Source organism: Barbus barbus, assembly GCF_936440315.1.
Source record: "Barbus barbus genome assembly, chromosome: 46".
NCBI lineage: Eukaryota > Metazoa > Chordata > Actinopteri > Cypriniformes > Cyprinidae > Barbus > Barbus barbus.
The window spans coordinates 19,999,225-20,026,274 of NC_136724.1; the positions used below are offsets into that span (position 1 = coordinate 19,999,225).

General features: G+C 35.2%; 1 protein-coding gene across 2 annotated transcripts in view; it reads left to right on the forward strand.

The window, feature by feature from the left end:
• Positions 1-10,359: 10,359 nt before the first annotated feature.
• The window catches only part of pde1ca (phosphodiesterase 1C, calmodulin-dependent a), a 55,363-nt gene continuing 38,672 nt past the window's right edge, over positions 10,360-27,050 (forward strand). For both annotated transcript variants that reach the window (XM_079409478.1, XM_079409479.1), the window contains exons 1-2: positions 10,360-10,617; positions 13,492-13,518. In XM_079409478.1, coding sequence (XP_079265604.1) covers positions 10,487-10,617; positions 13,492-13,518 — 158 coding nt within the window. In that variant the 5' untranslated portion in view covers positions 10,360-10,486. The remainder of the gene's footprint in view (positions 10,618-13,491; positions 13,519-27,050) is intronic.

Below are 27,050 nucleotides of genomic sequence, written 5' to 3' on the forward strand. Positions count from 1 at the left end.
ATTTCCAATACAAGTGTAAATATTTTTTTCAGGACCGTTTAACCTTTTCGTATGACCATGAATTTTGTGTGTGCACAAAGCAAGTGCCAATAGGAAGTTTTGTACCATTCCAATGAAGTAAAAAATAATTTGGGGTAAAAAAGCACCAGAAGGTTAAGTAAACGAATCAGACTCATCAGCATCTCGAGTTAAACTCACTGATTCAGTTATCTGGATAAACCTGGAATATAGTGTAACAGTTGAATTTGCTGTTAATTTACTGGGTGAACTATTGATTTAAGACGAAGACACATTGAGACAATGGGATTTGTGTGTGTGTGTGTGTGTGTGTGTACAAGGCTGATGAGGTGTGTGTGCACTTAATTAAAAGGGCAAGGAAAGTAATGCACCTTTGAGTGAGTGGTTGAAGAAGACCAGTCTGATCTTATGTTAAGCAGAGGTCTGTGGAGTTTTTTTCCCCCCAGGGTAAGATATTAAGATTGGCAGGGCTGCTCTTCCATTAGTCTTATCTCTAAATTGTGTGACTAAAGAGTTGAACTGATTCAGCGTGACCCTCACAGATTGGAATGTCAGCCGCATGTATTATTCTAATTTACTAAGAGGTGACTTTTACTCTATGACAGACACGTTCACCTTTAGACGGCCTGTCGAGAAATACTGCACATCCTGGAAATTTCTCTATGGTTTTAAAATAGCTTCTTGATTCTGGTTCTTTTTGACATTTATATCATTTGAAAGCTCAAATCTCATGCTGTGATTGTTTTTTATGAAGAAGATAATTCATTAACAAAAATCAGGTGGATAATAAAGTCTGATCACTTAGTGATAAAAAATCTCTATTAAAATGATTCGAAATATCATTTATATCTGTAATTCAGAGAAGTTACACTGAATTATTATACTTAAAATTAAAAATGTAATGTTAATGTGAATTTTTAAAAATGTAAATTTAAATGCTATTCCTTAAAACCCTTGATATTCCTGCCCCCAAACGTGTGCCATTTGAGCATATAAATAGAAATGATTCATATTAATAATATTAAAAGATATAATATGGCTTAAGTTCTTCCTTTCTATGGAAGTCTGTGGGTTATGATAAATTCTGATCACTTGGAAAAGTAATAAAACAGCTTTTATTTAATATGATTTGCGTTGTTATTTATGTCTGTAACACGAACAATGCAGGATGAGTTGTGGTGAATTTTAGTATTTAAAAAAGGTATTTCCAAAAGCTATTGTTAAAAATTCTAATTTGAATTTATGAAATTGAATTTATGTCTTTTTTATTATTTAAATGCTATTGAAATGGTTAAAAGCAATTGTGCCAATAAATAAAATTGAATTATAGTAATGTATAAAATAATGACAAATAATAATAAAAAAGTTAATAAAAAATTAATAAAACTACTTTAAGCCGATTAATTGAATAGATTATTAACAGATTAATTTCTTATCAAAATAATGGTTAATTGCAACTCTTTCTTGATTATGTGTAGAATTTCTCTTACTTGGAAAACAGACTGCAGTCATGCACCTATGCATCTTTCCATTCTAATGATGCTGTTAGGTAGCATTCATTTCTCACTCAATTCTTTCTTTCCCTCTCTCTTATTCTTTCTCCCTCTTTCCTCTGGAGCAAATTCATGTGTAACACAGCAGGCAGAGGTTCATCTCCTCTGAATGAACTCATTACGTCTGAGGTGCGAGACGCAGCAGGATTGTTTCAGGAGAGTGTCTGTCTCTCCTTACATCAGCTGTCCCCGATGCTTCTCCTGACTTATGGATGATTTGACCTTTGCACGCCTCCGATATTTAGCCGGGGCTCGTGGGAGCGTACACAGGTGGACGTCCCATTCTCATCTTGCCCAAACGGCAAGTTTTCTTTCGATTATCGTTTCTCTTTTAGCCCCAGCTTTCTGCCGGCTCTCTGATAGGTCTGTAGCAGGCAGAGCTCATTTTAGTGGAGAAACCTAATTTTCCAGTTGAGCGCAGCCCCGTTGAGTAGAATGAACTGAGTGAATGAAAGCAAGATTGAGCGGGATCTTACAGGAACGTGGGAAAACAGGGTTGTGCCAGTCGGGCAACACTTTAGTCCAGCTGTGATTGGAGTTAAAGCTTAAATGTAAATTACTTAAATAGCATTAAAGGGAAAGGTCATGCTGCTGTCATTTATTTACCCACAGACAGAAAAATGTCAAAAACACATAATTCAGATTTTTTTCCCCGGCAAATGCAAGTTTGTATCTTGTAATTCTGACTATTTTTCTTGACATTGCGAGTTTTTTTTCTTGCAATTCTCGCAATTGACTTTTTTTCTTAGAATTGCGAGAATTGCAAGAAAAAACTCACAATTTTGCTATATAAACTAGGAAATAATCTGAATTGCGAGTTTATGACTTTCTTTCTCAGAATTGTGAATTTAAATATAGCGATTCTGAGTTTTTTTCTTGCAATTGCGAGTTTATATCACGCAATTCTGAGAAAAAAGTCTGAAATGCAAGTTTGTATCATACAATTCTGCGGAAAAAAGAATTGCAAGATGTAGACTATATATTATATTATATTATATTATATTACAAACCCGATTACAAAAAAGTTGGGACACTGTACAAATTACGAATAAAAAAGGAATGCAATAATTTACAAATATCATAAACTTATCAAATGTTGAAAGTGAGACATTTTGAAATGTCATGCCAAATATTGGCTCATTTTGGATTTCATGAGAGCTACACATTCCAAAAAAGTTGGGACAGGTAGCAATAAGAGGCCGGAAAAGTTAAATGTACATATAAGGAACAGCTGGAGGACCAATTTGCAACTTATTAGGTCAATTGGCAACATGATTGGGTATAAAAAGAGCCTCTCAGTGGCAGTGTCTCTCAGAAGTCAACATGGCAAGAGGATCACCAATTCCCCCAATGCTGCGGTGAAAAATAGTGGAGCAATATCAGAAAGGAGTTTCTCAGAGAAAAATTGCAAAGAGTTTGAAGTTATCATCATCTACAGTGCATCATATCATCCAAAGATTCAGAGAATCTGGAACAATCTCTGTGCGTAAGGTCAAGGCCGGAAAACCATACTGGATGCCCATGATCTTCGGGCCCTTAGACGGCACTGCATCACATACAGGAATGCTACTGTAATGGAAATCACAACATGGGCTCAGGAATACTTCCAGAAAACATTGTCGGTGAACACAATCCACCGTGCCATTCGCCGTTGCCGGCTAAAACTCTATAGGTCAAAAAAGAAGCCATATCTAAACATGATCCAGAAGCGCAGGCGTTTTCTCTGGGCCAAGGCTTATTTAAAATGGACTGTGGCAAAGTGGAAAACTGTTCTGTGGTAAGACGAATCAAAATTTGAAGTTCTTTTTGAAATATTGGGACGCCATGTCGTCCGGACTAAAGAGGACAAGGACAACCCAAGTTGTTATCAGCGCTCAGTTCAGAAGCCTGCATCTCTGATGGGATGGGGTTGCATGAGTGCGTGTGGCATGGGCAGCTCACACATCTTGAAAGGCACCATCAATGCTGAAAGGTATATCCAAGTTCTAGAACAACATATGCTCCCATCCAGACGTTGTCTCTTTCAGGGAAGACCTTGCATTTTCCAACATGACAATGCCAGACCACATACTGCATCAATTACAACATCATGGCTGCGTAGAAGGAGGATCCGGGTACTGAAATGGCCAGCCTGCAGTCCAGATCTTTCACCCATAGAAAACATTTGGGGCATCATAAAGAGGAAGATGCGACAAAGAAGACCTAAGACAGTTGAGCAACTAGAAGCCTGTATTAGACAAGAATGGGACAACATTCCTATTCCTAAACTTGAGCAACTTGTCTCCTCGGTCTCCAGACGTTTGCAGACTGTTATAAAAAGAAGAGGGGATGCCACACAGTGGTAAACATGGCCTTGTCCCAACTGTTTTGAGATGTTTTGATGCCATGAAATTTAAAATAAACATATTTTTCCCTTAAAATGATAAATTTTCTCAGTTTAAACATTTGATATGTCATCTATGTTGTATTCTGAATAAAATATTGAAATTTGAAACTTCCACATCATTGCATTCTGTTTTTATTCACAATTTGTACAGTGTCCCAACTTTTTTGGAATCGGGTTTGTATATTATATTTGCCAGGCTTTACAGAGTTAGGTTATCACCTTGAAATAGTGAATTAAAATATTTTCTCTATTCAACTGTAGCAATTTGCAGATTGCTCACCAATTAAGTTTCAGCCTATTGATAGGCAGTTCATGTAGGGTGATTAATCACCTGTAAAAGATATCTGCATCCTTTCTTTCCTAAGCTTTGTTTATCCTGTCATTCCTCCACAAAGGAGACCCTGGAGAGTATTTGTTTTCTCTGACCTACAAATCTCAAAGACCAGAGGCTGTCATGTTTAGGGAGCTTGTTACTCAATATGAGTATCTCCCTCCCCCTCCCCCCACCAAGTCACCTGACAGACCCTACTGTGAGCTGACGGGATTAAAAATGTAATAATTAATGCACTGACTGGATGTTAATTAGCTTGTCCAGTCCGGCTTTGTATTTGTGTCTTTTGGCCCTGTGGTGCCCTTGAGTTTAAGGCAGAGGATAACTATCACTAATCAAAGTGTTACTTATGTATGACACAGTAGCTTAAGAACATAATAAATAAATATATATGTATGTATGTATGTATAATATATATAATTACATTAGATAATTTATATTCAAATATATTTGTAAAAATTCTGCATTTTTTAATAGAGTTGTAAATTTTATATAATCTACACTGCCCTCCAAAAGTTTGGAAACGCCCTAGAAAAGTGGGGGTTTGGACTATATTGGCATGAATCCTTTTTAATTTGTGGTAATTTTGCACTGATAAGGGACAACACAAACTACGAAAACATATTTTATTACATAAACAGTTTATACATAGAAAAAACTTAAATTTTCGATTGATCAAAATATCCACCAATAGCAGCTGTAAAAAAAAATAAAAATAAAAAGTTGAGCCAACTTAAAATTTTAAGGCACGCAAGCTTCAGCAGATTTTTAAGCTCTCTCAATTTATTTTTGTAAGAGATTCTCAACTTTTTGTTGTATAAACTTAAAACAACAAGTTGAGAAAACTCTAAAATCTGCTGAAGCTTTTTTTTTTACAGTGTATTACAGCTCTGCATAATCTGGGCATCCGAGCTGTCAGTTTATTCAAACATTAACTTTGAATTGGCAATCAATTGTTGAAGCTACAGTATTAAGGTGTGCTGACCCAAAAATCTTGGGTCAAGTTTAAACCAGTAACCAGGCATCACAGCTGGCAAAGGGTCATATCTGACTTTGACATGTATATATTGCCATTATTATGTTTTATTGCTGGTCTTCAATGATAATGTCAAGTTACTTTAATGTATTTGCACCAAAAAATGATAAGGATTTATGCTGATATCGTCCAAAACCACACTTTGCCAGAGGTGTTTCCAAACTTTTGGAGGGCAGTGTATAAATATATATACACACATATATGTGTAGGCACTGATAGTGAAATGTTTCTTGATATTTGACAGTTATTGAGAAATACCATAGCACAACCTGTCCAGATGGAAACATGGATATGGATATTCCCTCGTGAAATTCACTTCTTTGTTTTAGTCACAGAACAATTTGAATAATTTTTTAATGAAGAGGGAATATTCCGGTAGGTCATCAATCTACACAGGCAGACCAATGACTGCATGATTAGATATGCCAGCTATGTTAATTAATAATGCAGATATATTTCATTTCTTTCGTGCTCTCTCTCTCTCTCCATCACCGTTTATTCTCATTTATACCATTATATTCTTGCTTAAAGAATTGAGTGAATAGAATGATGAAATCAATAAAAAAAAAATGTAATTACCATGGAATTCTTACCATGTTGAGCAATAAATGGCATTGATTTTATGGGTATGGACAGGCTGATCTCTTCCCTGTAGTTCCACCCACTCCAGCTTGTTGAAGAACAAACTGCAGGCTGCTTATCTCCCCTCAGAAGTTTTCCTTTTTTTTTGTCTGTTAAATATTCATCTCTGGTGCTGTTGCTGTTTGCTTTCTACCTGCATATTTGTTTTGGGAAGGTCAGATTTGAATAATTCTGTGCAGTCATGCTTTTTGCATGATTTACCCAACAACACTGATTTAAAAAAGCGCAAACTCTAGCTCACGGCATCCAAATGTTAAAACACACTTAACAGCACATATTTCAGGAAAGTATAGTTTCTATCCTAAGCCATGAAAGATTCGCTCACTTGGAAATGAACATTGTGTCAATATTTACTCACCCTCTTGTTTGAAATCTGTGTGCTGTTATTTGTTCCTTAGAACGCAAAAGGAGTTTTTGAAGCTCTGCAATTCATAGTCAAAAGAAGCTGTCAAGAAAATTATAGACAAACATCAAAAACCATGAAAGTTGAACATGCATTTGTTCACTTAGTTTCACAAGCTTTTTTAGCAACAGACCAAAATTGAAGCCATTGTATCATATTCACGGATGCAGAATATATCAGTTGTTGCCTGATATTAGAGTTTTTATTTATTTTTAAATTTATCAGATTTATTTAAATGTATTTAATCTATCACTTGATACTGGATATTTAATTTTGAATGCTCATTGACCCTGCTTTTATATTTAGATTATATTTTTCATTATATAACTGTCTTTTATTAATTTTAAGTAATATACATTTTTACGTAATTTTAATAATTTTACTTCATTCTACTAATTTTACTTAATTTTACTAATAATACACTTGCAAAATGAATGATAATAGTTTTTAGTGTTTTATTTTTGTATTTTGTAGTATGTCCTGGAATCAATTATTATAGTGTATTATGATTATCAGCATAAAAATGAAAGGTGAATTTGAGTAATTCATTTTTGAATGAAATGTTCTTTTAAAAAGTGAGTTTTTCTTCATGAATATGCACTGACGTTTGTTAGAGTGCATGTAGTATTTTTTGGTTCTGACTATAACTAACTGTAATCATTGTGTAATTAATACGGTATGTAGCTGTGAATCTCCTTTGTGAGCAACTAAGAGGATCATACAGACCTGTTACATTAAACCTGCACTTCAGCTCCCTCTTGGCATGCTTTACAAATAGCTTTAGTCTTAACAGATAATTACTGTAATTATGAGTTGTAGGGAAAATAGTTTCTTAAAATGTAAACCAGTTGTGTTTCTATCAAAGATTTAATACGGCATGTATATGTATTTGATTCATGTGCACACACATTTATTTTAATCCGTACTTGATATGCAAAACCAGATGTTTCTTAAATTAAGTTAAATCGTATATGTGCATTCTGTCAACTGCAAATTGTTCATAGAACATAAATAGTAACAAAAAAGAATGGAAAACCTTACAGCAATGCACTTAATTAGAAGTCTGTGAGAAAAGTGTTCATAAATATTGAAATAGAAATATTAAATATTTTTATATATGCAACTCTCACATTGTTTTGAAAATATAACGGTAAAATGTTAATGTTATACGTTAACCAGGGTTATTAATGTTAAATAAACTATTAATGACATTTTTGTTTGAAATTAATCAAAATAATAAAAGAAAAACACAAACTTAACGAAAATTCGAAATTTTGCGGTGGCAACATTTAAAAAATTTAATTTGGCGAAACTCAAATTCAATTTGTGACTACAACTAATTTGCGCTGTGCTTTTTATATTGCATTGGACAATATGTAAACGAGATGTTGCGACTGTGTTCTTTAATTTGCACGTTGTTAGTAAATCGCCCGCAGAAATTTCCACGCCCATCAGCGCTGGTTTGGAATTGCGCTCTCACGCTAATTTATTTAGTTTTTTAGTGAAACTAGTAATATTAAAAAATACCTTAAATAGTAATATTAAAAAATAATAATAAAAACGACAAAACCACAGCATAATTTTACTAAAAACTAAAATTAAAAAGAAAAAAATATATAATAATAAAAAAATCTACTTAATGAGATTGGTGTCAAAGAAAGGATGTTACTTAACTCTCTAAAGAATGTTTTACTTGGCGCTTATTCAATGCATAACCATATGTTCATCCACTTAGAGAAGTAATCCCAGCTGACAAGGATTTGGATCACTTTATTTATATTTTTTCAGTCTTATGTTTTCAAACCGTCAAATTGAAAATGCATGCTTACTTATTTGGGTTCCATAAGTGCAGTACTGTAAATGTCGAAGGATGAGAACAGAAATTATTTTCAGTTGTAATCAATGGCATTCTTTGAGTTTTTGCGATTTGCGAGTCAGGAACACCATTTCTCATTATATGAATCTTATATCTGCATGAGTGTAAAGCTTTGCTATATTGCAAAACAAAGAAAGCGAACTGTGTACTGAGTGTTTGTTCCAGGGAGATGTGTTTTATTGGAGTATTTGGCTCCAGTCTGCAGGTGTTAATGGAATTATTCACAGCTCTGGACTGATCTTATTTCAGCTGATTCCCTGTGATCACCAAATACAGTATTACAGAATCCTACGATGAATTCATCATCTTGGTCACACTTCTCACCAGCTCTTCCACCTGCACCTTTCCCCTCTCACCCATCTCTCAACACCAGCTATTTCTCACCTGACGGCTGAGTTTCGAGTCTTGTTCAGTCTTATCCCCATTGATTCGAGTCATTCTGGTCAATATAGCACTGTCTATAGCTCAAAAAGAGTCTAGAAGGAAATGCTGTCACCTTAATTATTAATTCTCCACATCTGCATCAAAGAGGAATGCAAACAGAGCAGATGTGCTGTTGAGTGTCTCATGCTAATGGAGCGTGGTCAACCGTCATCAAAACGACTTCGTCTAATGGTGCTTTAGTCTAAAGCTCAGTCGGATATTGATGCTGTCTCGATTTGACTGCTGTGCCAGCCATTGTGTTTTTATTTGTTGTTATGATGATATAATTTGTATTTTCACGTCAAGTCATAGCTGTTCTTCAGACAGAGATGCAATCGTGTGTTTTACACACGGTGACGTTTATGCACCATCAGTGCCTCGGTTTATGTCTAATGACAGTCTTCTTACTGTTACATTATGGTTGATATGTTTTATACAGAATGTGATGTGGTTTTACTATATTTTGGGGTATTTCAATCCTAAAACCATCTGAAGGGTTGAGTTTAGTCAAAAGGGCATTCTATTTTTGAAATAAAAAGGTGAACAATTGCACATTATTTTGAGTACCCTGTGCATATTTTTAGTTATTCGTACTTTATCTGACCCAAAAAACACTTTTTATTGCCATTCTTTTCATTGTCAGTTATACTTTTAAAACAGTGTTTCATATATAAAAAATATAAGATATTTAATATAAAATAATGTGTGTAATGCTGTCCATAGATTCAAAAATTAATGAATTAATCCCACATTTTTTTCAGAAATTAATCGTGATTAATCCCACCTAACATGAAAGTTTTTAAATATACTTTTATATTTCAATAATTTAATTTCACATGCAATCTTCAAATTAATGTACAAACAACATAGTACGATATTTCAACAAGAAAATTTACTTCATTTTATTCTTCGTAAATTGATTGGACGGTGAAAAGTCATAATTTTTGATCCAGGTGGTTGGAGAGGAGGTTGAAAAATAGGACTTGGTGACATCCAACGGATGAAATGGAAATTGCTTTGAGATACAAACAAACATTTTTTGGAAAATGTTCACTGTTGTACAATTTACAACAAGACTGGAACATCTATTATATGTTGATTTCACATTGACCTTCAAAACTCTAATGCATTACAACACACGATTGCACAATATAACCAATGACATTTAGCTTTAATAGTGTGTTTTAATGCATAATACACTTATTTATATTAAAGTCTTATGTGTAAGTGTATTTTCAGAAACAAATAGTTCAATTGTAGGACCACAATACTACCTTTTTCCTCCTGTTTACATACTAAGTCAAAGCCTCTCTATCTCTCTCACAGACACTTTATTTACACTTCAGAGACATTCTTTTTTCCAAGTCCGCCTCTTTCATTTTACCTTTTTTTTCTCTTCTTCCTGTCTTTTATGTCTCTTCACTCATCCCAGACAGTGCATCTGTCCATACTTCCATTGCAATGGTTTTATTCTCCATTTGTGTGGCTGCATGGAGCCGAGGCTCTGATACAGACATCAACAGCAGTTGTTTAATCCCCTCCCCTCATCCTCCTCCTCCTCTTCCTCTTCTCCACTGCCTTATATTCATGAGGGAGAGAAAGCGGCCCCCTACAGTGCTGCCATACGTGCTCCTCTCTGTACACCTGACCAGAGCTGGTGACACAAGCCCACAACCACAGAGAGAGAGAGAGAGAGAGAGAGGAACCGGATGAGGGACGTGCTGCAGCTGTCTCTGTGACAGACTTGGTGTCTGCTGCTGCTGCCGATAGCTCTACAAACTGCCTCTGCGTCCGTGCTCTCCAGATACAAACTCGTTCATGTCGTTTTGCCTGGTCGACTTTTTTGACATGGAGTCGCCCACCAAAGAGATTGAGGATTTCGAGAACAACTCTCTGAAGTACCTACAACCGGATCAGATTGAGAAGATCTGGCTCAGACTGCGAGGACTGTGAGTATAGTTTTATGCTTTCTGTCTCTGTGCATGAGTGAGCAACATGTATTTGAATTTGACTAAAAAGCAAAAATCAAAATAACACAATATTACTAGTCATGTTTTATCAGAATATGAAGTATAAAAGTACAAGAAAGTCATTTTTATGATGAATATTTTATTAGAATTCAAAATATTTTAAATTAATATTTAATAAAAACAACCTGAAATTGAAATGATAAATTATAAAGAGTAAAGGAATACAATTTGAATATTAAATATGATCATTGTAATTAATATAAATTGCTAATGAATTAAAAATTAATCGAAAGTATTATTGTGAGATAAATTGATTAAAAATATTACTTTTGAATTTTCACACATGAAATAAATTAAATAATAATATAATGCACACAAAAAATAAAAAAATATATAAAAACTATAATAATTTATTACAAATATAATGGTAATATTGTATAGCAATATGAAGTATAATATAAAAGTACATATAAGTACATGAAATTAATATTTTAACAAAGATAAATCATGTTTTATAATAAGAGTAGCAAGGAATAAGAATCATACATTACAAAAAGCAAAAAAAAATCTATTTAAATATGATTGTTTTAATTAATAAAAATGCAAATAAATGACAATTTATTAAATTTGAAGAATTAAGTATATTAATTATACAGTGCACAGAGTAAAAGAATAAAATGTGTAGAAACTTGTGAGTTAAACTTTTTATAGTGCTTTTCCTGTTTTTATTGGGTGATTTGCAGTTGATGGCTTTCTAAAGTGTGACTCTGACATATTTGTGAAAGTGAGATGCAGGTCAGGGTTAACGGGTCACTTTCAGTACAAACATCCTCTTCTCGGTTCCCAGACGCAAAAGCAACTTCATCCTCCATTAAAAGTGTTTCCAGTTGATCGCAATTTAGAATGCATTTGTTTGAAAACTAGGCTGCCAACGGATCCAGCATATTAAAACAAAATATTTGCAAAGTGCAAGTATTTGTGGAGGAATTACAAAAGGGAAATGTTATATTTGAACTTGTCACTGAAGCTGGATCAGGAAAATAAATGCACCAAAATAGACTAAACCCCAAAAATCTGAAATTGCATACCTTTTTTTTCTTTGAAGCCACAAGTTATTAAAATTAATTATTGTCCTGTGATCCAGAAATGAAGTTCAGATGCTAATGATGAGTATAATGTTGCAGAAAAACATGTATGTGGATGACTTTATTAGCTGCATGTGCAACTTATTTCCTATCACCGTCTCATTTCTTGCCAATAAATGAAAGGAATTGCTTCTTCTGAATTTATGTGGACAGTAATGACCGTGCATGTTATCACAAGCGGATTTTATTGTTTGCCTTTGTAGGGATTGATCTAATCCTTCACTGTGTCATTCCACATTAAGCCCCTGAATGCTAATCCCTGTTATAAACGGCAAAATATCTACCAGGTTTAGATTTATGACAACTGCGTTCGTCGTGACAGTGGAGTCGCTGTCAGCCTGGGGTCCCTGAACCCAGGTGGAGAAGTCAGACAGCTGTTATTTGTCCTGAAACAAGGGCCATCAACATTGTCATAACGGCACCGGTCAAGAGCAGGGCAAGATTGAACCAAAGTCATCCTGTTTCCAGCTTTATTTCCCTTTTAGGCCCATTTTATTGAGCTTATTAAGAATTTAATTGTGCACTTGGCGGCTCCAAGGGAAATGAGACCCGTGTTGACACCATTGGACACCAAGAAAAACACACACCTATTAAAGTTTAAGGCTGTAATAAAGGCAGGCATTTTAATTGTGGTAGATTAGATGGGCAGAGAGAAAAAGAGGAAGACGTTTTGATGATGAAGATGACAGGAAATAAAGGTTAAGGGTCGCTGATCACGTAAATAGCAGCGATTGTGTCTTAGTCTCTCCAGGCTCTTCTGAAGGTGATGTCATCAATATCTAATTTGACCAATCAGAACGTCTGTCTTTATATGGCTTGAGAGCAGCTGCAGTTGAGATGTTTTACTGAACGCTGCTTTAAAAGACGAGGCATTTCCTCTCTACGTGCAAAACGGAACGAGCATTCATGCAGTAACTGGATTTAGATGAGCAAATGTTCAGATGTCCGTCATAAGAGGGTCATTGTTTTCCTTTTTTGAACAAATGTTCATGTGTGCCTTGATTCGAGCATTTGAATCAACTGAGTATTTTAACACTATATAACCACTATATTTGACATTTTTGAAAAGATTTACTCTGATTACCTGTATATCAATTGGCTAGTGGTCATACTTTTCACTCCAGTGGGAAAAATAAATAAAAATAAAATATATAAACATGTGCATTAAAGATGTGGCAACAAAAATGCTATTGAAAAAGTTACTTGATATTTTATAGAAAGTGGGACAAAATTTCAAAATGGAAATGATTTACTGTTTACGTCTTCGAAATCTGAAATTAAAAAAAAAAAAAAAAAGCAAGCATTTAAAAAGAATCTGTATTTAAAATGTTATTCAATTTATTTATTTATTTTCAAATTTAAACAGTGAGACAATTATGAAACTCAAAACAATTCATGAAATTAATGTAACAGAAACATTAGAAAACTAAACTAAAATTAATAACAAAAAACATAAAAACAGAAATGAAATTTATCAATTATAATAAAATGACAACATATATATATACATATAAAAATTGCCTGCATATAAATGCATGAAATTCACAAAAACATAATGCTATTATAAGGTAGAATACATGGTTGAGTATTTGGACATATATTTGAGTATTTGAAATATATGCCTGTGTGACAACTAGCCCCAGTGGCCTTAGATACTGAATCTAATTTGTATTTACCTGAACTGAAATGTCCATGTTTTTTGTTTCAGGCGAAAATATAAGAAGACGTCACAGAGGTAAGATGTTCACTCGGACGAGTGTGAATACAACAGATCTCCTCATCGATCATGAAACATGAGCTGGGAAAATGAGTGAATAAAACTGTTTGCAAACAATTTGTATAAACCGAGGTGTTTTTTTTCTGCTGGAAATCGGTTGTAATCAGAAACCACATCTGATGTGATTTGTGCTAAAAACAGAGTCCGAAAGCAGAACAGGGTTGTGGCATTGTGTTTAATTACTGGTTTTCAGTAGGAAATAAACAGCATTTTTCTTTCATTATCACAAGTGAATGGAGAACAGTTGTGCATTAGCATATGAGAGCACTTACAAAACTGTGCTGTGATACCATGATGGTAAAGTGAAGGTTTTAGATAATAATACCATAGTACATAGTACATTTTATGTATGGTACTGAATGACTACACTGCAAAAAAATGCTTTCAGCTAAAATATCTAGAAATTCTTACACCAAGGATGATTTTCTATATAAATTATTGTCTTATTTTCAGAAAAAACAAGTCTAAATTAAGTGAGTTTTTGCTTAGAACAAGCTAAATAATCTGCCAATGGGGTAAGCAAAATAATCTTATTTCAAACAGAAAACGATTATAAAGATTATTTTGCTTACCCCAAAAATACAAAATTGTGAAATATTACTATAATTTAAAATAACATTTTTCTATTTGAATATAATTTGGAATGTCATTTTTTCCTTTGTTGCAAAGCTGAATTTTCAACATCATTACTCCACTCTTCAGTGTCACATGATCCTTCAGAAATCATTCTGATATGCTGATTTGGTGCCCAGACATTTCTTTAAAAAAGTTGTGCTACTTTATATTTTTGAGGAAACTGATGCATTTTAATAGATATGTAGTATCAACATATGCCTTGAAGTACCATATATAAATACTGCAGTACATATATTTGAATCCTCCAGTTCCACAGTATATGTTTCAAAGTACCGTATCATTAGGATTTGATACCTTCACTATACCATGGTACTTTTTTTGTAAGGAAAAACTTGTGATATTTATGACCCTGTAGTCTATCTCTGTGTATATATGTCTCAAATACAGTATATCAGTCTAGATGTTTATATTTGAATGTATTTGAGGGACACACTCAAACAAAACCCAAATAGAACAGCTACAGACATCCTCTGACATCAGCCAGAGACTAAACAGTGTGTGTGTGTGTGTGTGTGTGTGTGCAGAGCTGGAGGGAAGTGTGTGTGTTTGTGTGTTTGAATGGGGCTTGAGAGAGTTATGCTTTATGAGCCCATCAAGGTGAAAGGTCACAGGCCGTTCAGACATCAGATCATATACAGTGCCCTCCATAAGTATTGCAACAATAAAGACAAAATTGCTCTGTGGGTTGTGGAGTCAAGACATTTGCAAATATGATTAAAAGATGAATATGAGACAAAACTATGGAATGTCACATTTTATTATTGAGTGATTCAACACATACATGTTTTACCAGCTAAGAAGTTCAGCACTTTTAGAGTTCATCCCACTCATTGATGTGAGCATAAGTATTGGGACAGTTGAACATAAGGCAGATAAAAGATTAAAAGCTATTATTTAGTTGCAGATCCCTTGCACACAATCACAGCAGTGAGTCTGTGACCCATAGACATCACCAGACTCTTGGTCTCATCCTTTGAAATACTTTTCCCAGCCTTTAATGCAGCCAATTCCAATTGTTGCTTGTTTTGGGGAGTTTCTGCCTTTACTCTCCTCTCCAGCTGGAGAAATTCATGTTCAATCAGATTTAAATCTGGAGATTGACTTGGGCAATCTAAGACTTGCCATTTCTTTGCCCTTATAAATTCCTTGACTGAACTGGCAGGGTGTTTTTGGTCATTGTCCTGATGCAATATGAAGCACTTCCCAATGAATCTGGGGGTATTTTCTTGAATATTGGTAGGCAAGATGGTTTTGTACCCTTCCAAATTCATTCTGCTACTGTCATCATACATTAAGTCATCAGTAAAGTTGAGAGGGCCTGTTCCAGAGACAGCCATGCATGCCCATGCCATGACACCACCTCCACCATGCTTTACAGATGAGGCTGTATGCTTGGAATCATTTGCAGTTCCCTTTTTTTCTCCACATTTTGCTTTCCCATCACTTAGATAAAGGTTCATCTTTGTCTCATCGGTCCATAAACACAGTTCCAAAACTCTTCTGGCTCACCTTTGTGCTTTTTTTGCAAACTCTAATCTTGCCTTTCTATTTTTGGTGCTAGTCAGAGGTTTGCATCTTGCTGTGTAGCATCTGTAATTCTGTGTCAAAGTCTCCTGAGGACAGTAGATTGTCAGAGCATCACCCCAGCTTTCTGGAAGTTGTTGATGATTTTACAGACATGTCTTATTTTCACAGCTTTTATAATTTGTCTGTCATCAACTACTGTTGTTTTCTCAGCCGATCAGGTAGTTGTTGGTTGCTGGTGGTTTCCAAACTCTTGATTTCTCCATGCCCTTTGTTTTTGCTAGAGCTCTAACTGACTTCCTCTTTTCTTTTAGCATCCAAATCACTTGCTCTTCTCTCAAAGTCAGCTCCCTCATCTTCAAGATTCAGAATACAGAAGTAATGGATATAACTGATACAACACATTCCCTGCTTTTAATATCGGAAGAATTAATGCAACAGGACACAGATGATCACTTAGAAAGACCTGTGAGGCAACTGTTTCAACACTTATGCTCACATCAGATAGAGGGATGAAACTCTAAAAGTGCTGAACTTCTTAGCTGGTAAAACATCTATGTGTTGAATCACTCAATAATAAAATGTGACATTCTGTAGTTTTGTCTCATATTCATCTTTTAATCATATTTGTAAATGTCTTGAGTCCACAGCCAACAGAGCAATTTTGTATTTACTGTTCCAATACTTTTGGAGGGAACTGTATATCACTGTACTTCTGAAAATGTGGCATTTTCATCTGTCTTGATAATGATTTTTGTTTCACCAAACCCAGTTTGGGAAGTTATTTTGTGCCCAGTCTCAAGCTTAGACAGCACAACTTATATATATATATTATTTCTGATGAAATCCTAAATGGCACATGATAACAAAACAAACTCAGTTTGGTCACGTTGCATGTCCGTCAAACAATCTCTTCCTATATAAGTGGGCAATTGTTGGTTGTCATAAGCTCCAGTGTGAACTACACATTATAGCCAAAAGTTTGGCTATGCAAAGCTATTTTGTGCTCTGAAGATTGAGTGAGAATATTTGATAAGAATCATCTCAAGTCAGCATTGTCCTAACTTGTTTCTCATGTGTGTGTATATATATATATATATATATATATATATATATATATATATATATATATATATATACAGGCTTGGGAAGAGTGACGTTTTCTCAGGCGAAATACGGCGCTGGAGGGGCTGTTCGTGGCAGCTGTTTAATTTGATATAATTATCACCATCACTCCATTCCTTTACAGGATTTGTGTCTCCTGATGATTAAGTCACGGGAGATTCTTGCGTGTTCAGATAAATCTCTCGTCCGCACTGCTGTGCAGTGAAGGAATAGATTTTCCAAAAATGTATGTTTTGCCATCATTTATTCTTCCTCATGTGTTTTATTTCTTTTCTGAAGAACTGAAAAGGAGAATGTCCAACTCTTTTTCATGCAACAAAAATGGATGTACTGCTAAGCTCCAAAAAGGACCTAAAAACATCATAAAATTAATTGGTACAACTCGTGACTTTGAGTTGATACTTGCTGAAAATCTTGAGTTTAAATGTCTTTGCACACTGAGTCCGAAATTTTCGTAAGCATTTTTTCTTTTTTTCGTATTCATCATCCTTTCCTATCAAAATGCATGTTACGGGTGTGAAAACGCAGAAAATCGAACCTGATCTGAATTTTTTTATGATGGACGAAAGTTTCGGAGGCAGTGTGTAAATGTGATTGTATTTATTTTTTAACCTGCAAATATTTTGGATGAGAATTTCGGACTCAGTGTGCAATGACCTTAAGACCCAAGAACCAATGACCGATCATGTGATACTCAAGACTGGAGTTATGATGCTGAAAATTCATCTTTGCCATCACAGGAAAAAAAAACCTTTTTATTTTATCTTCAGTGACACTATTTTTTTTTTTTTTTTTTTTAATGCTTTATTTTATTTCTATTGTAACTTATATATTTTATTTGAAACATGTTCATTTTTATAACTATTATTAGCTGCCTATCTTGGCCAGGACAAAAGCGATTTTTAATCTTCTTTAACTCATATTTATCATTCAGATATTTATAGAGGCAACTGGTTGGCGATACATTTGTACTGCCACTGGCATTTTGTCCAGTGTTTGCATTTTGACCCAAACTGATATCTGAGCCACTGAATCCAAGGAGTGTATTACGGCCATCATTGTGGCCTTTTCTGATCATTTAATTAAGACTGGCTTCCCAGTCAGAGGCAGCACAGCCATTACAGTCTCCTGCAGCCCGACGGCACTTCAATCTGTTTCTCACACATGGCGTAATGAACACTGGGGCATTCAAACTCACCAGAGCCCTGCGCAGATGGGGTTTGTTTACACGTAGGTTCTCTTTTCATTTTGACTTTTTGTGGTGTGGAAATGAGCTTTGATGTGGTTTGAACCCAACAGTCTGTCTGCGTTCAACTTTCTTCTCTTCATAGCTTTGTGTCATTCTGATAGACTACATGTGAAGCCGATTAGCTTTGCCAAGTTGGAATGAAGTAGAGATAAATATTTAGAAACCACCGACAGATGAAAATTCTCTTTCGAATTGGAGCGTTTAGACTTTTTACACAAAAACATCTCAAACGATTGAGTCAGTCAGCGATCCAGAGCTGCTTTTTGGCATTCGTGAGTTTCTTGCGCTAGCTCAGTGCGTTTGGCTCTTGAGGTGTTGTCTCGTCATGCCTCCGCTGACTGATTTCAGCTTGTTAATTGATCGCTTCACAGCCATTGAATCACAGCCCCCACACCTGATAATTAACAAGATAATTACTCCAGTCAAAAAGTGACATATTTAACAAGCGATTTCACCTTACAGCACCAATGCCCTCCCCAGGGAGCTGCCGTCGCTGGTGTGTTTTGTAAATTGAATACAAAACAGGGAGACAAAATGGATGCCATTGTCATTTGCCTTCCTTTAGTCTATCTTACTTCCTGCATAGACCTCGAGTGGGCTCTCCTGATCGTATTATTCCATACTCTTGAAGAGTCTCGTGCCCACAGGGGTTTGCGGGGATTAAATGTGCTGTTCTGTTGAAGAGTGCAGTGCCGATTGTGGGTACACTTCGCTCTGATCTGTCCTTCAATTTGCCGGCAGTGAGATGGAGAGCAGAAATGAGTCTAGGTTTATCTCCCAGAGCAGGGAGCAATCCCTCCCGGCCACACGAAGACCCCTCATTCCCTGCTGCTCCCACATAATAATGGGATACAGGTGCTGACTAGCATTCATTTGTGATGAATTCCATGCACATCATAACAAACCGCCCTACCAACAATAAAAATAGGTGTTTTGGCGGTTCAGACTGCCTGGATTATTGCTCTGCAAGATGATAGATAAGTATTGGGAAAGATGATGCCTGGATTTCTTTTAAAGGAATGAATTAAAAGCATATCCAGACATAATTTAAAGCTAAGTGTGTAATTTCTGCACCACTAGTGTGAATTATTGCATTTTATTTATTTATTTTTAACAGGTTTCCTAAGCATTTCCCTGTCTCTAATTGGTCAGGCAAACAGATGGTCCCACCCTAAAATCGTGCGATTGGTTAAGCCCATAAATTCAGTCATTCTGAGCATTTTTTGAGTTGATGTGTTCAGGCTTTTGAATACAACATGAATATAAATACTGTTAAAAATATATTCGTATCTATGCTGGCAAGTACTATTTTTATATATTTTTTGGATTATTAGTAACAAAATATCAGTCTCATAATTTTCCCGATCCAGTCAATTCCTGATATAAAATGAGGTCCCATCTGACTTCTTTTCTTCTTTTCAAGTTAAGTAAAATTGGTTGCAAATGTACTGATTAGGATACTGAAATGATCAGCCCATCCGATCAATGCACATTATATCCAGTTTCAATTAACTTCCCATTTAACACTTTATTACTACTATTGAATAGCCATTAGGTGCTTTATTTTCACTTTTTTTTAAATTATGTTCCTTTTTCATTAAAAATGAACACCTCTCCAAGCTGATATGTGATAGAAAAAGGGAGAAGAATGGGGAATGAACTAGGTTAGTCGCATTAAAAGCCAAATCCAATGGCCTTAAAGTGCGGTCACTTTCAAACCAACCAGTTTTCTGTTGCTAATTGCCATGAATTTGCATCATATTTGCAAAATTTAGGCCAAATATTGTGGGCAGAAATGGTTCATTTTCCATTGTCAATGTTTAGAATCAAAATCTGCATGGGGAACTTTTTCACCCTCACGCAAAACTCCCAGTCACACAGATTCCTATTGAAATGAATAGAATTTGCCCACTAAATTGTGCAGAGCAACAGTAGATGTGACTGCACTTTTACTCTCCAAGCCATGTTTCCATCCACCAGCTTGGTTTCTTTTGTAACTTTGTCTGGAACAAAATGGGCTGTTGGCACTTAGTGTAAATAGTCACAGAAAATGTTTTTTGCATTGTATTAATCAAAATGTAAAATGCTACAAACATAGCATTAATCTTCCCATGAGTTAGTAATGTCGGTCGTCTTGTTTCCCCTGAGCTTCGGTTTCCGCTTCGGCTAGTTTGGATGACTTGCAGAAAAATAGCTTGTGTGGACGGAGACCATAAAACTGTGATGAAAAGTCGTGACCTTGGGACTTCAGTTGTGTTTATCAAACGGATTTATAGATGTTTTCGAAATAATGGCATGAAGAAAATCAGCAGTTTGCACCTCAGGCAGCCTAAAACCCAGAAGCCTCTCCACAACATTCGCACACTCTTTAATACACTGCTCCTGGTCATTGCTATGGCATGAGGGATATACCGTTGACCTCTGACCTCACTCTTCATTCCCATGCAGATATCTGTAGGGCATAATGATTAAACGACTGCGACTCCAACTGCAAAAATACTGTTGAGGGGATAAACGCTCTTTTTTCCTGGAGCAGACAGATCTGGCTTTGGCCCAAGCTCACACAGCTCTTCAGCTGCATAAAATCAGCACAGCTGTGATGACTTTGGCCGCAGATGACCTATCGTGCACGATGTGGCTCCTCCAGGGCCTGGGTCGTGGGAGCAGAATGAGGCTGATGTTTAAACTATTATTTACAATCAGCTATATTCTCTCCAGAATTATATTTATTTCATATTTAGTTCATTTAAAGGTGAAATGTGTAATTTTTAGTGTCACCAAACAGAACTGCAAAAATAATGACTCATTTCCTTTATGGGGAATTATGAGGCCAGAGACTCATCAAACTCTAATTTAGAACCATTTTACTTTCATTTTTTGCAGGCCTCGAGAGTATCTGTCACGGGAGAACAGCATCTTTATTATCTGTCTCTGGCAGAGACCTTTAGTTGGAAATGCCACTCAGGCATGAGGAGATCCGAGGTGTTTAACTCTGATGTTAGGAGAGCTTTTCTCTAAAGCTGATATTCTCTGTGCCGGTTGATGAGACTCTAAACATTGAGTCTTTGTGAGTCTTTGCAGCTGCAGACTATGAATATGCAGGTATGAAGTATATTCTCAATACTTTCTGTTTTATATGTAATCCCTTAGAAGAGCAAACATTGTTATTAGTGGTGCTTCCTGAAGGAGTCAATAATGTCGGGTTATAAAACCATAAACATTATACCTGAAATTATCATGTGGCTTATTGAGGAGAGGTCCGATATTCATACACTGTAAAAAAAAAAAATAATAATAAAAAAAAAAAAAAAACTTAAAAGTTTAAGGCAACTAGCTTCAGCAGATTTTTGAGTTTTCTCAACTTATGTTTTAGGAAATTTCTGAGTTTTCTCAACTTTTTGTTGTATAAACTTAAAACAAGAAGTTGAGAAAACTCAAAAATCTGTTGAAGCTGGTTTTACAGTGTAGTTACTATGTTAAGACTTATTTTTTTTTCAGGTGGATAGAAAAAATAGACTTGCATTTTGCAAATTCTTTTGCAGTAAAAATTTCTAAACATCCAACAAAATAAATTTATTAGATTAACAAGATGAATATGTTTTATTTTACTGCATTGAATTATTATTTTTTAAACAAGTAAAATAATTTTTGCAGTGTTGCTTTTTAAGCAGATTTTTCTTATTAAAAAATGTTTGAGATATTTAAACTGGGAAATTAAAATTTGTTAAGGATTTTACTGCAGTGTGGCAATAACATTTGTACAGAAAGCGTAAAAATCTCATTTAAATAATGATTCGTCGCTCCCAGTCACTCATTCCCCACCCTGAGGAAAGTAATATCAATAATCAGACGATACAGAGGGATGTTTATCCGGGATGCAGATGCTTTGAACCTGTTAAAGCTGTGGTGAAATGTCATGTTGTGTGGTATTAGTGAATAAATCTCCCCCTTCCACCAGCCGACAATTTTCATCCCATGTTTTTGTGTTTTCCGTGCCACTTAATCTGCAAAGAGAAATATCATCTTGCTGACTAAATAGGCAGTAGTTGTTTGTGAAGGTTAGCAGAGTGCTCGTGTACCTGCTTTTGTAGTTTATCATAATTTTACCAGGCTCTCCGTTTTGCCTTGGGATCCTGCTGTATTGTATTGGCTAAGTCTGGTAGGATGAACTTGTTCGTGGCCGCCGCTTTGTCTTAACTTGATCTTGGGAAACAGAAGGGATGGAAGGGTTTATGGTTTTACTGAAACTCATTTCAGCATAATTTAAACCATTCGGTGTGTTCTGCCAGCCTTGGAAATGTTTCAGACGATCACTGCCAGGTTTGACTTTGCTTTGGCGCTTGGAAATCAGAAAATACGACTCCTTTGAATCAAATCTGGGTACTGCCATTGGGCTAAAGTGAGAAATGGGTTAATGGAGAAATAGACAACGATCTATTCTGTTATTAAGGTGCTGTCAGTGAATCTGCATTCAGTGCTGAGACTCAATTTAATATTCATAAATCTACAATGGAGCCCTGATGGCCTCAGTGTGAAATAAAGTAAGATGTCTGGTTACGTGGAAATAGCTGGCAAAGTGACGTACTGTGAAACTGAGTTTACAGCGTAGAAAATGTCCAATCAGTGGCATAATGGCCTATCAAAATCATAATTGCAGCAATACAAAGCTCTTGACCTTAAACCTAGACATTTATCGGCTTTTATAGCAGGGGAGGAGTTAAGCAAGGATCTGTGCTGCCTCTAATTGAGCCTTTGCTAAGCCTGTCTTAAAATGTTACTGACCATTCCTTCCTTAGCAACTGTTGCCATATTATCAGACCATCTTTTACTCTTTTTCTGATGTAAGTCTTTCGAAGCACTATATTGCAAACACCGTAGAAACATTAGGAACAGTTTTATCAATTAACACTGTTATATTAGCCTTTCCTAAGCCTTGCCTTTAAAATGTTACTGACCGGCCCTTCCTTTAAAGGGACAGTTCACCCAAAAATGAAAATTGCTCCATGATTTACTCTCATGATTTATGATGGATTTTGCACTTTATTTTGCTTCAAAATCACAACTTCCATTCACTACCATTATAAAGCTTGGAAGAGCCAGGACATTTTTTTTATATAACTCCAATTGTATTCATCTGAACGAAGAAAGTCATATACACCTAGGATGGCTTGAGGGCGAGTAGATCATGGGGTAATTTTCATTTTTGGGTGAACTAACCTTTTACCGTCTGTTGCCATCCATCATATTGTCAGACCAACTTCTACTGTTTTTCTGAAATAAATTTGGGACAGTCCTATTTGTTTAAATGTTACAAATGTTGTGGAAACATTAGGAACAGTTCTGTCAGTTTATATTGTTACACTGAGTCACTTTTCCAAGCCCTGCCTTAAAATGTTTCTAATTCAACCTTAACAACTGTCCATATGATGTATTTTCAGACCAGTTTTGCTCTTTTTCTAATGTAAGTCTAACATTGTAGAAACACTAGAAACTGTTCTGTCCATTGGTTTCAAATAAGGTGTTTTTTTTTTTCACTTTCACTCTTTTCATTGTGATACTTGATTCCTATTCACAGTCTCTACAGTTTGTAATCACATTATTATGTAATTTAATAATTTCTATTTAAAAAAGAAAATACATAAAAAACACTTTGTAATTCCACCTCATGAAGTAACAATAATATCCATTCAATTTCTTCCATTTAATGAGTACATTTTACTGAAATTTTAAGTTTTTCTTGTGAAATTCTTTGTAAAGCTTCTCTTAATATATTATCCAAAATGGGAGGAGCTTAACAAAGGATCAGTTGTGCACTTTTGGAATTCTATTATATATTATGTCATATCCTGTCATGTGAATGAATCAGATCAGACTGGGCATTGATTCGGTCCCCCGTGAGCAATTCTGGAGGTCTGGACCTTTGTGAAAGACTCCAGCTGGACCTGGCAAATGCTGTGTCAACACTTTGGCCTTCAACCTCTCGTTGCCATCGCACCAGAACACCAGCCGCTGAGACAATTAGTGACCTGGACAGAACAGACACAACAGAGTCAACTGTTTCTGTCTGCCCAGCTGCTCAACAGACAACAGCGGCTGTATTTAGAGTTTCCCCATCCTGGCCAATTCCACACCAGCCTCTCTGGTCTTAATTAGTGATGACGGGCAGTAAATGGTGTGTTGTTATGGCCATTAAACTTTTCACCCACTGTTAGCATCATTGGCTATGCCGCCCATGAGCCACCGCTGCTTCTGTCTCCACAGTTACAGAGGAACAGGGCTCTTCCTCCCAGACTGGACAGATTCTCTGGAACTTCTGCCAAGAGCTCATCACAGTCCAGCAGTGCCAGGACTTTTACATGAGCTCTGAGCAGGAACTGAGTGACTGTAGACATGGAGCCAAAGTCCTTAAAGGCAAGTCAGTCCACTTGGTGGCAACTTTGGCAATAGCTATATCCCCATATTTATGTCAAAGGGGATAGATAGAAATAAAATAGTGTTGGCTAATTCATAATACTGTTATTTTAATAGTATGTGAAATTACCAGTAAAATTTGACTACTATTATTATTATCATGATAACATTATAACCAGTTATATATATATATATCTTCAACTGCATGCACAAATGTGCTGTAGCCTGTATCATTTCATATCAAATTGCGAAAGAAACTACGAGCATACAATGTCGTATAGTTATGTTGCCAGTTAAGTCACGAAGTTACCAAAATGGCTATTAAAGCTGCCTAAAAACTGTGCATGTATTTATTTGTTATATGAGTCATATTTACGAACATGTCTCTGAAATGCAGTGGTTTTCCAAACTGTCCTGGAGCAGCACAGCACTGTCTCCCTCATCTAACACACCCGATGCAACTCATTTGAGACGTTAAGAACTGGTCAAGTGGGTCAGAATAGAAGAGATGCATGTCAGATCCAGGTCACGTTCAGCATTGGTAGCTCTTAAAGGGACAGCAGACAAAAAAACCTAATAACCAGCTGCTGCGATGTCTGGTAATCAAAGATCAAAAGGAAAAAAAGAGGAAATCAATAACTTTTGTAGCTTTAAGGATTTAATTTAGATATTTAATTTCATTTAGAATTTAGTGTTTGATAAATTTATTCAATTTCTGTATATTTCCTATTTGCTGAAGAGCACAGGTAAATATGACATTTATTATAATGGGTTTATGTGAAGATTGTTTTAAGTTCTCTTAAAGTAGAAGTTTTTTTAAGTAGTATAATAAATGTTAAAATTGATAGCTTTGTAATGTTGAATGTCTAATCAATGTTTAAATATTAGGGGAAAAATTATTTCATGGAGACATCAGAGTGATACTGGCCTTCAGTCATAAAAAAATTATGCCATTATACAAATATTAAAAATATACAGTTTTTATGTTGTTTCTACATTAATTTGAAGATTGAATGTAAAATTATTGTAATGTAAAACTATTTTTAAAAAATTTAATGTTAGGTAGGATTAATCGCGATTAATTTCAGAAAAAAATACTTATATATGACAATGTATTATCAAATTTACTTTAAAATATTATATAAATATTATAAATATTAAAATGTTTTTTATTTATTATTGTTATTATTTTTACTCATAAAATGCTTGGGCACGCTGGATAAAAACATCAATAAAATGCATGATTTTTATATCTGTATAATTTTCCCTACCTGTGACATTTCAGAGACGGAGATGGTTTTACATTTTGAATAATTTTTACTGACGAAAGGTGTCAGAAAAGACCAGGAAAATAAATGCATTATATAAATATGGTAAAAATACAGCTAAACTAACTATTTAAAATAACCGTTTTCTATTTTAATACATTTTGAAATGTAATTTATTCCTGTAACATAAAACTGTCTTTTTAGGATCATTACTCTTCAGTTTCACACAATCCTTTCAGAAATCATTTTAATTTGCTGATTTGCTCCTCAAGAAACAATTATTATTATCAACGTTGAAAATAAGTTGTGCTAATAGTTTTTTGTGGAAATCGTGATGCATTTTTTTCAGGATTGTTTAATGAATAGAAAGTTAAATGACCAGCATTTATTTGAAGTAGCAATCTTTTGTAATATTTCTGATGTCTTTTATCAGTCACTTTTATTAATGTAATGCATCTTTTCTGTATAAAAATATAAATTTCAATAAGAAAATCGTATTGACCTTAAACTTTTGGATGCTATAGAGTATATTCAGCTCTTTCTTTCTCATTTACTGCAAAGAAACAACATTTTTTTGCGATTTCTCTACTTGTTGTTGTAACCATCTGATGCCCTGGTTTATTCTCATATGTGGAAAAATCATTAAAGCTGTATTTTATCTCCTCTAGTGCTTCAAATCTTAAACCTCAGATTACCTGCGGTCATTAATCCTGAATGAGAGCAAAGAAGATGAATTTTAATGAATTACATTGAGTACTTGGTTTAGCCTGTAGACAGAAGTGTTTACTATGATAACCATCAGTATAGCTGGTTTTTGCTTGGTTTGTGGTGGCTGGATGTGGGCAACCAGGTCATACAGCAAGGTTATGGATCCATAGTCGTATGAAACCCTGTTTTGTTACGTTCCACGGCTATATATAACACACAGTACAGTCAAACCCAGGTCGTATTTCAAAGCTGTCTTAGTGAACCTGAATAGTTAGTTATAGCATGCAGAATATGCAATTAATCAAATCAGCTAAATAATCCAAATTCCCTGTAGAACGTGTAGCAAAGTGTGTACGTGCGCTTGCAAACATAAGCGATCCGAGGGGGTCCGGGATAAATGGGATTGTTAGGGCTGAGTGACAGTTCAGTGTTGGTTGAATCTTCACCAATTATCAATCTAACATCTCCACTGAAGTGTTACTGAACAAAATAGGAGTTGAATATTTAATGATTTTCTCTCTCTCGCTTCCCATCTATCTATCTTTTTCCATCTGCCCTCTGTTTAGTTT